This window comes from Halichoeres trimaculatus, unplaced genomic scaffold, assembly GCF_033239565.1.
Source record: "Halichoeres trimaculatus isolate MK-OKI-2021-1 unplaced genomic scaffold, fHalTri1.1 fHalTri1_scaffold_7, whole genome shotgun sequence".
NCBI classification, from domain to species: Eukaryota; Metazoa; Chordata; class Actinopteri; order Labriformes; family Labridae; genus Halichoeres; species Halichoeres trimaculatus.
The window spans coordinates 37,917,209-37,931,724 of NW_027437185.1; the positions used below are offsets into that span (position 1 = coordinate 37,917,209).

General features: G+C 42.4%; 1 protein-coding gene across 5 annotated transcripts in view; it reads left to right on the forward strand.

Annotated features, from left to right (window-relative positions):
* The window catches only part of LOC141793075 (LIM and calponin homology domains-containing protein 1-like), a 128,771-nt gene that overhangs the window by 101,608 nt on the left and 12,647 nt on the right, over window positions 1-14,516 (forward strand). For 3 of the 5 annotated variants that reach the window (XM_074673420.1, XM_074673425.1, XM_074673424.1), the window contains 10 exons: window positions 821-1,084; window positions 1,981-2,016; window positions 4,702-4,825; window positions 5,031-5,188; window positions 7,326-7,803; window positions 10,695-10,997; window positions 11,083-11,149; window positions 11,263-11,351; window positions 11,443-11,548; window positions 11,844-11,918. In XM_074673420.1, the coding sequence (XP_074529521.1) occupies window positions 821-1,084; window positions 1,981-2,016; window positions 4,702-4,825; window positions 5,031-5,188; window positions 7,326-7,803; window positions 10,695-10,997; window positions 11,083-11,149; window positions 11,263-11,351; window positions 11,443-11,548; window positions 11,844-11,918 (1,700 nt within the window). The remainder of the gene's footprint in view (window positions 1-820; window positions 1,085-1,980; window positions 2,017-4,701; window positions 4,826-5,030; window positions 5,189-7,325; window positions 7,804-10,694; window positions 10,998-11,082; window positions 11,150-11,262; window positions 11,352-11,442; window positions 11,549-11,843; window positions 11,919-14,516) is intronic. The other 2 variants (XM_074673421.1, XM_074673422.1) reach the window with 2 other exon arrangements.

Below are 14,516 nucleotides of genomic sequence, written 5' to 3' on the forward strand. Positions count from 1 at the left end.
TTGATTGGGTTGTTGGAGATTCAAGGGAGTGAGAGGAATGCTCAGCAGACGTCTGACATGTTTATGTCTCCGTTCCAGGGAAAAGGGGATTTCTGGGGTGTTGTCGAAGCCTCTGAGGGGTCAGTTTGTTGGTAGCAGGATGCATTTTTCAGAAAGAATGCTGATTTAAAGCATTTTAATGTTTCAGTGGTTTTTAGTTTTAAATTAGCTGCAAAAAATCACCTTAAAGGTTCCTCCCAGGTTGATTCTTTGTTACTAAACCTTCACAAAGTCTTAACTTTGAGCTGATAAAACTGAACCCTAGGAGAGGAATAAGGGCCCGTGTGTGGGGTGTTGGCCAGTTTCCAGTAAAAACCCAACAAACCTGTGCACACCTTTCAATACAAAGCCATTCATGAAGCAGGAACACACAGTAAAGTCCCACACGCTCCCAGGGAACGCTAACATTCGACCCACCCTGCGGATGTAAGGAAATGAGGCTTTCTTCCTCCCCGACCCCTACTCTGCGCCTGAGCCTGAGCAGACTGGTCTTTTCACAGCGTCCCCTCCCTGCCATGGTCTCTGGGAGTCTGCAGTCCAATAACAAGACTCCCAGAAAGCAGCCGTTCATCTTAGTGTGACAAAAACCAACACAAAGCTCAGAGCTGCACTTTGTGTTCTCCTCCTACAGTCCGGCCTGGGGGGATTGTGACCTCGCGATGATATTTCCTCAGATTTATGTCTTAAAGAAAGTTGGCTCCTCCAGAGGAACGCTGTCTGATGCTGCAGAATGAAAACCAGGCGGCTCTGTTAGCGTTTCAGTCTGCTTTGCTCTCTGCAGCACTCCTCCTCGCTCCTGCTCAGAGGAGCTCTTCCAGCGATCGCCGACTCTGTCCGTGAAGGAAGACCAGGACGAGGACGAGCCGCAAACGCCGACCTCCTCCAAAAACATCACCACCTGCAGCCTGCCCCACTTCCTTCCTGTGCCTGCTGCCATGGCAACCGCTCCAACAGCGACGACGGAGGCCGGCCGACGGAAGGGGAGGGCCATGAGCGAGAGCGAGGACCCGCAGGGATGCTGGGAGGACGGCAAACCTCCTGCAGCGTGAGCCGCGTCCTGCTCCACACGTAGTGAATGTCTGCAGCGGCAAAAAGCAGAGGATCAGTCCGTCCATTGATGCTTTGAGTGCTCGCCTCAGCATGCAGCTTGACCTCAGACTCAACCTCTCAACAGTTGCATGACCTCCTCTGGGAATGCAAATCGATTTCTATCACAAAGTGCATGGAAACTCTGTTTAGAAATCTGGAGATGAGGAAAAGTTGGACTCTGAGTTCATTGATTATCCTTGCATGACTTTGGTTGGCAACATTTAATCTGGAAAACTTCATTAAGCGCTTAAAGGAGCTAAATCAAATTTGATCAAATGTCGTTCCATGAAATCCCCCAATTCTCGATCGCTCGCACATCTTCAGATTTGTAAATGAACAAATCAACAACCAAACTTTTGCTTCATGCAGCGGCATCATCTTTAAGAAAGCCCTCAGAGGCATCAGGGTCTCCGGTCTTGGTCCAGAGGAGTCTTGTGGTCCAAACCTTCAGCGGGGGTCACATCGTGCTGTCTGATAAGAGATGCATGTGCTTTCTCTGCTGTTTAACTCTCAGCTGTGTTTTAGGATCAGTGCTTCCTGCATCTGTTGACCATAAGCGTACTCTGCTGTGTCATAGATAAGACTGCCCCCTGGTGTCTGGTTTGAGCACCATCTTTAAACCAAACCTGACAAATGCATCTGTGCAACCAGAGCATGCCTGTCTGAAGCTTCACCAGCAACATTTTAGTATTTTATCCTGATTAACTCATTGTCTGTGAACAGTTTCCACGTCTGCAGCTCAGTAACTGATCGATTTACCCGTTTCTGTGTTTGGATCTTCACATGAATGAAGTCCAGTCTGCTCATTTGTGGTTGTGCTCTCTCCCCATGCTCTCTGCCCATCTCCCGTAGACTCAGCAGCACACACAGTGTGTCCGATGAGCCACAGTAAGTCGACTTTTTCCCGCTCAGAGGCTCCGCTAACTGCATCAGCTCTGCTCTGCACCGCCCAGCTCGCACAGACTGTTTGATCTCTGTACTAAAAACAATCTGCCTTTGGTTGGAGTGAGACAAATTACTGACAAAACACAATAACAAACATCTGTGCAAGTTTTCAATCATCACTAAGACTAAACTTTTTATAACTGAAATGATCCAGAGAGTTTGATACCATAACTATTAATTGGATGTCTTCAGTTTGTGATTTATTTATTTTCTGTGAACTCCTACTCGATGAAAAATTGTCTGGAGTTATTTTTTTGGAACGTAAACTTGACCAAAAGTTTTTGGCTCAAAGCAGAAAGTTTTGCAGATTCAGGAATCAGGAATACTTTATTAATCCCAGGAGAGAAATTTGTTTTCAACACTGCTCTTCACAAAACACAGCAGTTAGAAAATAAAATGTTAAAGGATTATGAAATGAATAAGCGATATGTGTACAATAAATTAAGTGATAAAGTATCAGTAAGAACCAAATAAGCAATAACCAATATTAAATCCAGTATATTAGATAAATACAGAGAGTAAAGATATTCTTAACCTTTCAACAGAAAAAAATAAAATAATATAAGAAAAAAAAAACTATTGATAACAGTTAAAATAAGAAATTATTTTTTGTTGTGTTTAGTTTGTTTTGTTTGATGCAAATTTAATTGGGATTTTAATCAATTTAACAGAACGTTAAAAAGCACGCTGGCTGACAGTATTTTTGTTTTTTCTAATCATGTGTTGATTTAACATTTTGACAGTGAAGGGGCAATACAATAAGACTTTTTATTCTTTCTGCTTCTTTTCGTTCTTTTGAGGTTTTTTATTTTTATATCGTACTTATTTTTATGTCAACATGAATGATATAAAGACTAACTAAACTTAACTAAGTACTAAACCAAATAAAAACTATTTACATGAAGAGATAAGACAAGACCAGATAAAATATATTGAGAACAGATATCTAATTAAGTAAACTATCATTTTAAATCTTTTGTTATTTTTATTTTATTTCTTTTTTAATAAAAATCTAATTAAGTTAACTTTTTAAAATTCCTTTTTATTATTTTTTTATTTTTGATAAAAATATAATTAAGTGAACAATTTTTTTATTCTTTTTTATTTTGTTTTATATATATATATATATATATATAATTAGGTGAACTTTTTTTACATTCTTTTTTATTTTTTTCATAAAAATATAATCAAGTGAACTTTTTTAAATTCCTTTTTTTTTTTTTTTTTTTTATATAAAGATAAAATTAAGTGACCTATTTTTTAAATCTTTTTTATTTTTTATTTTTTATAATAAAAATATAATTAAGTGAACTTTTTTTAGTTCCTTTTCATTATTTTTTTATTTTTTATAATATAAATATAATTAGGTGAGCTTTTTTTATTCCTATTGAGTCATTTTTTATTTTTTATGAAAATATTAAGCGAACTTTTTTAAAATACTTTTTATTTATTTGTTTATTTTTTATAAAAATATAATTGAGTGAATTATTAAAAAAAGAAAAAGAAACAAAATATAATAAAAGAAATATTAAACTGATATTGTGCTAAATGAACTGTGTTTGACAGAGTATTGCACTTTAGTGTACTAAGATTAACAGAACAGATAATGCAAATTCAGACAGAGTCGTGCTGTGGATTCAGTGACAGTTTGCTTTTCCTTTCTAAATTTATTACATTTATACAGGTTTCCTTTTTAAAAAAAAAAAAAAAAAGCTGATTGAAGCTGAAACCTTTTTTCATTTGCTAGAAGCTGTTTTTCTCAGATTTATCTGAAGTCCCAAAAGTTAAATGGCTGCAGAAAGAAATGTTACTTCTCTAATATCAGTGCCTGTGCCAGCTGCATGTTTCATAAAACTCACCATCCCGTCCTTTCCCCTCACAAAATGTAAAATATCTTAACGTAAGAATCATTAACTGCCAAAGCTTGAGCAAATCTGTTGCTTCTTTAAAGCAGAGGAGAGGATTTATGAGCAGGCGATGCAGATTGGGCTCTAGCTCACGTGATTAACTTTCATCAGGTGGTCTGTGTGCTGCTGTATCTCCTGCTGTTCCTCCTTCAATCTGCAATAAACAACCAGCACAGCAGCATGCTAACAGTTACTCTGCACTTTACCCTATCACTTGTGAATGATGGAATAAGATCTGTGCATCTGTTTAGTGATGAGTTCTTGAATGTATCTGACAAATGCATCGTCATACGTGTATTTCATTTCCTGCTGTAACCTCCTCTTCAGAAGGAAGAGGAAAGTGAGATTTGTTTTCTTGGCGTTCAGATGGCGCCTCTTAAAAACATGGTTATATTCTGCTTGTAGTCACGCCCAACACACAGGTTTTTATTTAAAGGAGCTTAAAGGAAATATGTTGGGTTGTTTTTTATCTCTTCTCCTTTTTTATTATCTTGATCATAATCCATTTTGTGATGTTTTACTCAGATGATAGAATGAAACAGGAAACATTTAACGGGTGGGGTACTGGGTTTTTCTCCCACGTGGGTTTTATCCACTCAGCAAAGTCTCGTTAAAGTTTAGAGACAACTTTTTTTGATAAACGAAGAATGTTCTGTGTGTGAATGAATAATCATCTGTTTTTATCGTCTCTGTCTCTGTTTACCTCCCTCCTCTCCTCCAGGAGCGTGAGTATGATCGACATGCGTGGCGAGGACGAGGCCATGATGCCGCACAGCCAGGTGCGTCACGAACTGATGCACAACCAGTACAACAAGATGAAGGAGGAGGAGGATCACTGGCAGGACGTGAGTGTCGCTTTAACCCTGTGTTCATGTCATTTCAAATGATTTCACCACAAACTCTGAAAACTCCGTGCCCCATTTTAACGACCTACATCAGGTTTCTGGGGCCACAGCAGAGCTTCAGGTCTCACAGTCCCAGTAAGTCCGCCCCCCTTTGCCCTGTTATACTTGGAACTAAAGCGCCCCCGTTTATCCGTTTGTGTGTCAGGACCTGGCCCGGTGGAAGAACAGGAGGAGGAGCATTTCCCAGGACCTGATCAAGAAGGAGGAGGAGAGGAAGATGATGGAGCATCTGATGTCAGGAGATCCCTGCATATCGACGAGGAGGAGGAGCATCAAGACGTACAGGGAGATCGTGGAGGAGAAGTGAGTGAAACGAACAAACAGGGTGAAACAGAGGAAATGAGCTCCTCCTCAGACTGTCGTGGTTACTGAAAACTCGTAAGCTTAAAAAAGAATAAAACAAAGCTGCAGTTACTAAAATAATTGTTTCATTGCTCCATCTGGGTTAAAAGCCAAAGAATAAAAATGTTTTAAGACGTGATTTATAAGCGAACAGTGAGAGGAAAGCTCGCTCCACAGATTTTGAGCAGCAACAGAAAAAGCTCAGTCCTCACGGGGCCAGACTGTTTAAAAAGTCCCTGTGAGGAGTTTCTCAGTGATCTAGAAAAAGTCTCTTCTAGATACCTGCCTGATCCTGATCCACACTTTAACATGAGATTATCAGCTCCAGTATTACAGATTACAGGTTATTTTAAAATGCTATTTCTTAGCTTTCTGATCAGGTCAGACAGGAACAGATTGATTTACAGCACCAACTGATGAGGTTTATCAGAGAGAAGAGAGATCTGTGTTTTTCTCTGCTGAAAACGATTTCTGTGATTAATTTTGTAGTGATGGTGGACACCGGAGCCTAACTGTCAGACAGAAAAAGGACAGAAGAGCAGAAGAAAGAGAAACAGGAGAGAGATAGAGCACAAGCTAAAGGCTAACACACAAGCTAAAGGCTAAAGCACAAGATAAAGGCTAAAACATGGGCTAAAGGCTGAAACATAAGCTAAAGGCTAAATAAGAAGCTAAAGGCTAAAACACAGGAGCTAAAGGCTAAAAAAATGAGTTAAAGGCTAAAACACAAGCTAAAGGCTAAAAAGACAAGCTAATGGCTAAAGCATGAGCTTAAGGCTAAATCACAAGCTACAGGATAAAACATGGTCAAGACTAAAACATTAGCTAAGGGCTAAAAACACAAGCTAAAACATGAGCTTAAGGCTGAAACATAAGCTAAAGGCTAAATAAGAAGCTAAAAGCAAAAACACAGGAGCTAAAGGCTAATAACATGAGTTAAAGGCTAAAACACAAGCCAAAGGCTAAAACACAAGCTAAAGGCTAAAACACAAGCTAAAGGCTAAAAACATGAGCTAATGGATAAATCATGAGTTTAAGGCTAAATCACAATCTAAAGGATAAAACATGGTCAAGACTAAAACATTAGCTAAGGGCTAAAACACGGGCCAAAGGCTAAAACACAAGCTAAAGGCTATAAAACATGAGCTAATGGCTAAAACATGAGCTAAAGGCTAAAACACAGGCCAAAGGCTGATACAGGAGCTTAAGGCTAAAACAATAGCTAAAACATGGGCTTAAACACAAGCTGAAGGCGAAAAAATTAGCTACAGTCTAAATATTGTCTAAAGGCTTAAACATAAGCTAAAGGCTTAATTACAAGCATGGTCAAGACTAAAACATAGGCTAAATGCTACAACACGGGCCAAAGGCCAAAACACAAGCTAAAGGCTGAAACATAAGCTAAAGGCTTGATAACAAGCTACAAACTAAAACATGGGCTTAAACACATGAGCCTAAGACTAAAACACAAGCTAAAGGCTAAACTCAGGTTAATGTGTTTGTGCTAATGTAGCCTCCAACCCACAGTCAGCAGTTATTCTGCAGTGGTCTGTTCAAACTTGAGAGTCTATCAATAAAATGAAGAGCCAGGTTACGTTAGCTCTGCTTGGTGAGGTTGGAGTTGGTAGATGAGCTCTGGTAGGACAGAACCAGGATTCACTAACGTTACACGTTACAGACACGTCTCAGAGCACCGGGCTGTGAGGAGAGAGAAATATAGCAGCTGCTAAACTACGCTACAAACTGACAAAGTTAGCTTGTTGTCACGTTTCATTCTACAGCGCTATGTAACAGTTTATAAATACCTTACCTAGAGGAGCTGGATCTGGTAAAAAGTAGACCTGAACAAAGAAAGTTTGTTTCAATTTGATCTCCATTTGTTCCAAAACAAACACAGAACTCGCTAAAGTAATTCATGACAGTGTGAGTGAGACTCCGGGCCAGAGGGTGGCGATGGAGTGCAGTTAAAACAGATCCTCCTCACAACATCTTTAAATATTTAAAAACAAATAAAAGAATCTTAAACTGGACTGTGTTGTGAATCTGTAGTTACCGTCTCTGATCGTAGAAACTGACTCTGGTTTCCTCCCACCTACAGGGAGCGCCGTGAGGACGAGCTTCGCCATGCCTACAGGAAAGCCAGGACCCCCGAGGAGGCGTCGGCCATCCTGCAGCGCTACGCCCAGCGTTTCTCCATCAGCGAGGCTGTGCTGGAACGCCTCCAGCTGCCCAAGCTGCTGGACCGCAGCGTGTCCGCCGACCCCTCCTTCAGCTACTCCCCCTTCCCCCTGTCCCTGTCCCCCTCCCCAACCACCCCAGACCCCTTCGACATGGACCCCAACGGGCCCATGAAATACCTGCGCCAGCAGTCCGCTCCGGCTCCCAAGTTCACGTCCACTCTGGAGGCGCGGATCGAGGAGTTCCCTAAAGACTCCGCCCACCAGCGGCCTCAGATCCGTTCCCGCTCCACTGAACCACCATCCACTCGAGGCCTGTCGCCAAAACCGGTGCCTTTGCTGACGCCCAAGCCTTACTTCCAGTCCAGAGCTGCGGTGGTGGAGCAGCGGCCGAACACGGTGAGACTCACAGCTGACGCTTTGTTATTTCACATCTTTTCTTCACGGCGCTCTGTGTTTAGGGCGTGAACCACGGTGAGTGTGACCTCAGCAGCTCTGCAGAGGCCGTGGTCCAGGTCTTGACCACTTCACCCGCCCTCCTCGCACGCTGCTGGGTAAACTCCCTCCAGCTTTCTTGGCAGATCCGTTAGCATGCCACAGAGCCACCATGGTAATGAGCCGCCGGTTTCCCCTCCCTGAACGAGCATGAAATGTTTCAATTTAGCTCAAAGTCCTCTCAGGATGATCCGTTTTCTTTTCTCCCAGGGGAAAAAAATCACCTAATGGGAATATTCAAAGTGCGATCTTGTGTTTTGGCGTGGCGGGGAGGGAGGGGCTGGTTATTACCAGACCTAATGGAGCAAAGCGCCTTTCTGGAATGTCTTGTCAGGAGTCTGAGCAGATCCAGCTCTCAATGGAGCCCTCTGTTCCCTATTGACTTAAGAAGTTGACAAGTAGGGTCCTCTCAATGTGAAGTGGGCTCCCAGTGGACAAAGGCGGCCCACACAGACCGCTCTGAAAGGGATGAGAAGGTGGAGGCGGCGGGGGGGCGGACTGAGAGCCTGCATTCACCCAGCTCCAGCTCCGTGTCTTAAGTTACCGCTAACCAGGAGCTCCTCACACACACACACACACACACATCAGGGCCTCTTTGTCAGGGTGCCAGCATGGTGTGTGAGCAGGATGAATGGCTAATAACCAACAGAGATGAGGGCATGATAACGACCAGTAAATCAGGGCACTGGGTTTATCTGTACGACTGGTTTCTGAGCCGGGAGACGGTGACAGTCCTGCCACCCTTTTAGGATAGGATTGAACTTTATTGTAACAAGTACAACGAAATTGAAGTCACAGCATCAATCAAGAAAACAAAAGTAAGAAAGTGTATTGAAAGTGTAAAAATGTCCATAAGAAAATAGATGCTGACAGCTTGCCCATCATTGTCTGTGAATAGCATGATGCTACTCTGCCCTCTGGTGTTCCCTCTGTTGCTGGGTTAGCACAGCTAGCTCGTCCATCTTATTGGAGATAGATCTTACGTTCCCAATAACGATGGATGGAAGGACAGGTCCATGTCGTCACTTCTTAGCTCACACCTGAGAACCAGCACGTCGTCCTCACCTCCTTCTCCTCACCTTGTGGGGAAACATCCGGCCTAGCACCACTTAGCATTGACATGCTACAGGCTGCTAACAGCTGATTTCACATGTAAACAATGCAGCCATGGCTACATGTAGGATCTCCAGACAAACACAGGAGAAAAAGAAGTAAAAATATCACTGAAGAAAAAACAGTTTGGCGTCCATGACCAACAAATGAGCCAAACAAAGTGATGATCCACTCCAAATACAAAGATGACGAAAAAGAGACGAAAAAATTACAAGAAACGGACAAAGAAGAGAGAGCTGCTGCAAAAGGCAGCCATGGCCAACAGGGCGGCGCCTAGCAAGCCTTTGATACCCTTGTCACTTCCAGACTTGACTCCTGCAGCTCCTTTTGTTCGATCTCCCTCAGAAAACTCTCCACAGATCACATCAGGTGCAGAACTCTGCAGCCTGCGTCATCACCAGGACTCCACCCATCAGTCACATCTCACTGTTTTACAGCAGCTCCACTGGCTCCATCACTCACCTTTTACACTACAAAATTATAATTATTATAATTATTAAACTCTAGGTGTACACAGACGCCTTTCGATGCCACCTGATACCTGGGTTTTGGGTATCGACCGATACCAATCCTGACCCGATACCTGTGTTAAATAGTAACCTACATGCTCTACTGTGGGATAAGACTGGTAATGTTTTGAGTAAAAGAGAAAAATTAAATTGAATTTACAGCAGTTTGGTTAAAAATGCTTTAGAATTTACAGAAATGACTGTGATTGTAAAACTTTATACCCTGTAGACTAAATCAAAGTTTAGCCTTACTGTCAAGTTTGGACCAATCCTTTCCCACTGATACACGATCCAGCTTTGGGGGGCTGGATCGCCGCAGATACCTGATACCAGGATCCCTAGTCATGAGTTGTCGTGATCCTCTCCTTCCTCTCTTCGCAGAAACTGCAGCATTGCCAAGTCTGCTCAATATCAGCGACTTTAGGCTTGTTTTTCTGTCACTTTCAAATTCTGTCAGCTGCAGGTTTTGGGGTTTTTTGGGGGGCTTATTTTTAGAGTGTTGCCTGTATGATCTAGGAACACATACCCCACAATGCCCCTTGCCCCCCACCTGGAAGTCAAATTCATTTTAATTTCAGATCACAGAGGAAGTATTTCAAGGTTTCCTCTCTTACAAATCAGGTCTTTACCTTTTTCTTTCATTTAACAGACCAAACAGCCTCATGTTGTTTGTCTTATTTACATCACAGGGTGTCATTTCTGTCTCTACATCATCATGCGTTCATGATTCTCCTCTTCTGTCTTTAAGACAAACAGCAGAGATCCTCCCCAATGAGTAAACAGACACAGAAACGTTAGCACATACTCACAGATTAGCACACACTGTATAGCAAATGGAGAGTAGGGAAAAATAATGCTCCAACCACCACAAGAAACAGAAAATAATCTCTGTTGAGATGGAAATTTCACGCTTTAATGAGACCTCCTCTAAGCTCCTTTCCCTAATGAGTCATGAACTGCTCTGGGGAGTTTTTTATATGTACTTAAGATTCATTTTGATTGGATAAACTTTCACAGCTTCATTGTCAGATTAATTTAAAGCTTGAGCTCATAAAATGACCAAATGAATTCAGGAAAAAATTTGACCAGTGGAAATTCTGGTTTTCTGCTAACTTCAAAAACTTACCAGCCACATTAGCTGAACCACGAGTATTCAAACCTTTCTCCTTTCAGGGCGACGGTTTGCTGCGAGTCAACGGAGACGTAGGAAGCGCTCCAACCTCGCCTGAAAGTCAGGGAAGAGAATCTCCTCCTCATTTCGAGGCGTCTCCTCCTACAACCGTCAACAGCAGCGTGGACGCTCCTTCATCAGCTGCTGTGACCACGCACGCTCCACCCGCCTCCACTGCAGGAGAGAGCCTGGTGTCCACAGCAGCAAAGGGGGCAGCGAGTGGAGCAGAGACCGCATCCAAGGACGTCGTGGAGGAAAAAGCGGTGGAGCATTCTTCACCCAGCCGACCCACCTCGCTCCCATCGGTCAGGATCATATCGCTCATATTAAACGTGTTTGTTGGCCTCAGCCTCCTTCAGATCAGTGTTTAACGTCCTGTGATCTTTGCAGGAGCTGCAGAGGCCCGAGGAGAGCTTTGTGAAGAGAGAGAAGCAGCCTGCAGCTCAGCAAACTGCAGGTCTGAGCAGCAACACTGACACCTTGTGGTTGATCGTAGCAAAAACAGCAAGTGAAGGTTTTTATTTGTTTTTAATGAGCTCAGGGTGATAACACCTCATCTGTGTGTTTCAGAAGCCAAACAAGATCAAATCAAAGCCGAACCAGCCGCTCAGAGCATCCCAAACCGAGTCCAGTTCAGCGCAAACAAACAACCGAGTCAGGTGAGGCTGTTACACACACGTCTGTCAGCTTTAAGCACGACTCATGGACACGTGGAGACGCTCAGCTGAAAGTCTTTGGGTCTCGTTGCAGACGAGCGTCCCCAGCTCCAAAGAGGCGTCACAGAGGAGAGAGGATTTACCGAGTCTGGCTGCTCCGGGATCATTTGGGTATCACCCTCCAAAGGAAACGACTTCAGGTCAGTGACGTCTGCACGTCCAAACTCCAGATCAGCAGCTTCCTTTATCCTTACATCCCTGAAGATCCTGCTCCTTTATGCTTTTCTCCTCCTCCCTTCTTTTCTTACTGTCTGCAGTTTTATCTTTTAGAAATTAAAAACATTCATTTTGTCAGAGTCAGATAAACAAACCCTTCCCCCTGATTTTGACATCTGTCTATCCTTTATCATTTCTCTCCCTCCTTTCCTTTCCTTCCTTCCTTCCCTTCCTTACTCCCTCCTCTCCTTCCACCCACACATTTTGATTTCACTTCAGACTTTGAAAACACTGTCAGGTCTCCTCTGGCAACCACCAACCCTAAGTTACGCTTGGAGTTCTTCGCTCCGCCAGGTAAACCTTTTTCTTTCATGGGTGGAGATCATGTTCCACACACAGGGTTTCCCTGCCGCCTCTCCAGGGGCTTAACAACAGGCGTGTAGTCCCATTCTCTCTTTTTTCACTCACCTCCAGACTCGTGTGGGATTTATTAACCTCTTTCTGTGTTTCAGTCTGTTCTTAAGTTTCTTAATCTTGTTTCCATCGTTTCAGAGGACGCCATTAAAATTCATTTTAGGTCTAACATTCCCCTGGTATCTTAACTGTTTCAAATCATAAAATAATTTATTTCATCCTCAGGTGTTTAGCTCCAAAAATGCTAAATCACTGATTTTTATATTCTGATCAGATCCGTACTAATCATTAAAAACTACCTGTGTATTCATCCCCACTTTTCTCATCTGGTTATACAGTGAAACAGTTTGCTAACGCAGCCCTAGCTAAAAAAAGAAAAGAGTGTGAACTGGAGTGGTCTGAGTTTCCTGTGGAGTCATCATCAGTTCACCTGTGTTAACCTGTGTCAGCTGATAAATGTTTAAACACCTGTAAAACCTTCAGAGGGCATGGACTACCGTATTAACTCAAATATAGGACAAGTTTTTTTTGTTGTAATAATGTAAAAAAGGGGGTGGGGTTGTCTTATAATCTGGGTGTAAGCATTGACACATCCACAACAGCAGAGGGCGCCAGCTTTTTGTAAAGCCAGTGACCTCACTGTAGAGGAGCGCTGATTGTCCACAGCAGAGTGGACCAAAAGTTCAGCGAGTTGACAGACAACCGAGGCGGAGTTATGATGCTAATGCTAGGATGACGATGATCAGTGCAGCAGAGACAATAAACACCAGTCAGGCCGACAAAAATATGGAGTTACAGAGTGTGATGTCAGAGATCGCACATCCGATGGGCAGCTTTGTCCCGCCCATCGGACGCTCAGCGTCTCTGGGGGTCTATGAGGCAGTGGGCTGGCCTGGACGCTGGGCTTCTGCATGATGATTGGATGATCTGTCTGAGGCTGAATCCCTTTTTGATTGACAGTGAAATGAGCCAGTCAGAGATCTTGAAGTAAAACCCTCCACCAGAGCATCTTCTCTGTTCTGGACTGATCTGGAGGTTTTATTGATCCTCAATGAGTTTACCTTTCTTAAAAATGGCGCGTCAAGAGAACACTGGTAAAATCCCTGGAAAAAACACCTGGTTGGTACGACAGGGTCACAGATCATTTTCTTGAAAAGTAACGGAGGGTAGAATTTACGTTTAAATAAATAAACAAATTTATGACGTAGGCTGGAAAAAATGAGCTTCCCCTCCTCGACTGACCAGCAGCCACCACTGGTTTACACGTGGCTTTAAAAACAAATATCCCCTTCATTCTTTTTCTAAAATACTTTCGTCCACACACTCCAGGCGAATCTGCTGGTGAATGCAGTTTGAAACATGCCAAACCCGTGGGTGTCAGAGTTTTTCAGCCGTGAACCTGTGCTATCCAATCAGGATGAACCTCCGTTATTCAGCTGTGATGTTAGAGAAACAAAAACTGTGTCTGCACGAAACCACAAAACCAAAGTTTTCCAAAATCTTCACTTTGGCCGGAGTTTTCAGAAAACATTGTTTTCAGTGATGTCAAACTGCGGTTCGGTGTGGATGACAGGACTAAACGTATAAAAACATATGCAGTTTCACAGATAGTGGCTACGTTTGCACATGGCCTCAGTGATTGGGTTTAAGCCAAAAAAGAAAACAGTCTCTAACTATTATTTTAATGATTGTCTCTGAATTTCAATTAAAAAAAGTTAGAAAGTATATTTTTTCTGAAGATTGGTCTTGAAAAGAATGGGGTTGTCTTATTCTGGTCAATATGGTAACTATTCCTGTTCTTGTATCAAATCATATCCTCTTTAAAATCTGCGTCAGTTTGTGATTCTGCTTGATTTGACCAAAGTCAATAAAGTATCAGATCAGAGCTAGTTTCAGGATCAAATCCTAAACTAAAGAGCTTTTCTGGTCCAACTTTTCCAGTAAGACTTGGATTACCTGTTCAAAATAGAGTAAAAATATATCCAGACTGACAATATTTTCAAAGTGACTCAGATAATTTGATCCTTTTTTTATTTAATTTCATTAATGTTATCAATTTTTTAAGAAAAGTTACTAAAAGTTACTGAATATCTGAAATCTCAGTATAAATGCTGCTCTCAACACATCTGTAACCTTCAGTTCCTGTGCGTGTTGGCCCCCCCCCCCCAGTGTCAGAAAGTATAAAGGCCCATTTAGATCAGTGATGCCAAATTAAATGGTTCTGAAAAATGTAAAAAAAATAAAATAAAATAAAATAAAAAAAGTGTAACTAAAGTGTGATGTTTGATGTGATCTGGATTTAAAAATCTGGATGTTTTTAATCTGGATTAGAAGTTTAGAGCCTCCCGGTCCGGACGCAGAGCTCTCCGTGGTTTGGCTTTCTGTCCCTGTTTCCTGTTATCAGCATCTTTACTCCTTTACTCCAAAACGACGCTTGGCATTTCCCGAATGTCTCCATGTTTCCCCTCCAAAGCATGTTGTTCAAGCCAAATATTCTCTTTAAACTGCGACTTAACTCCAGTTTTCTTTCACTTTTTT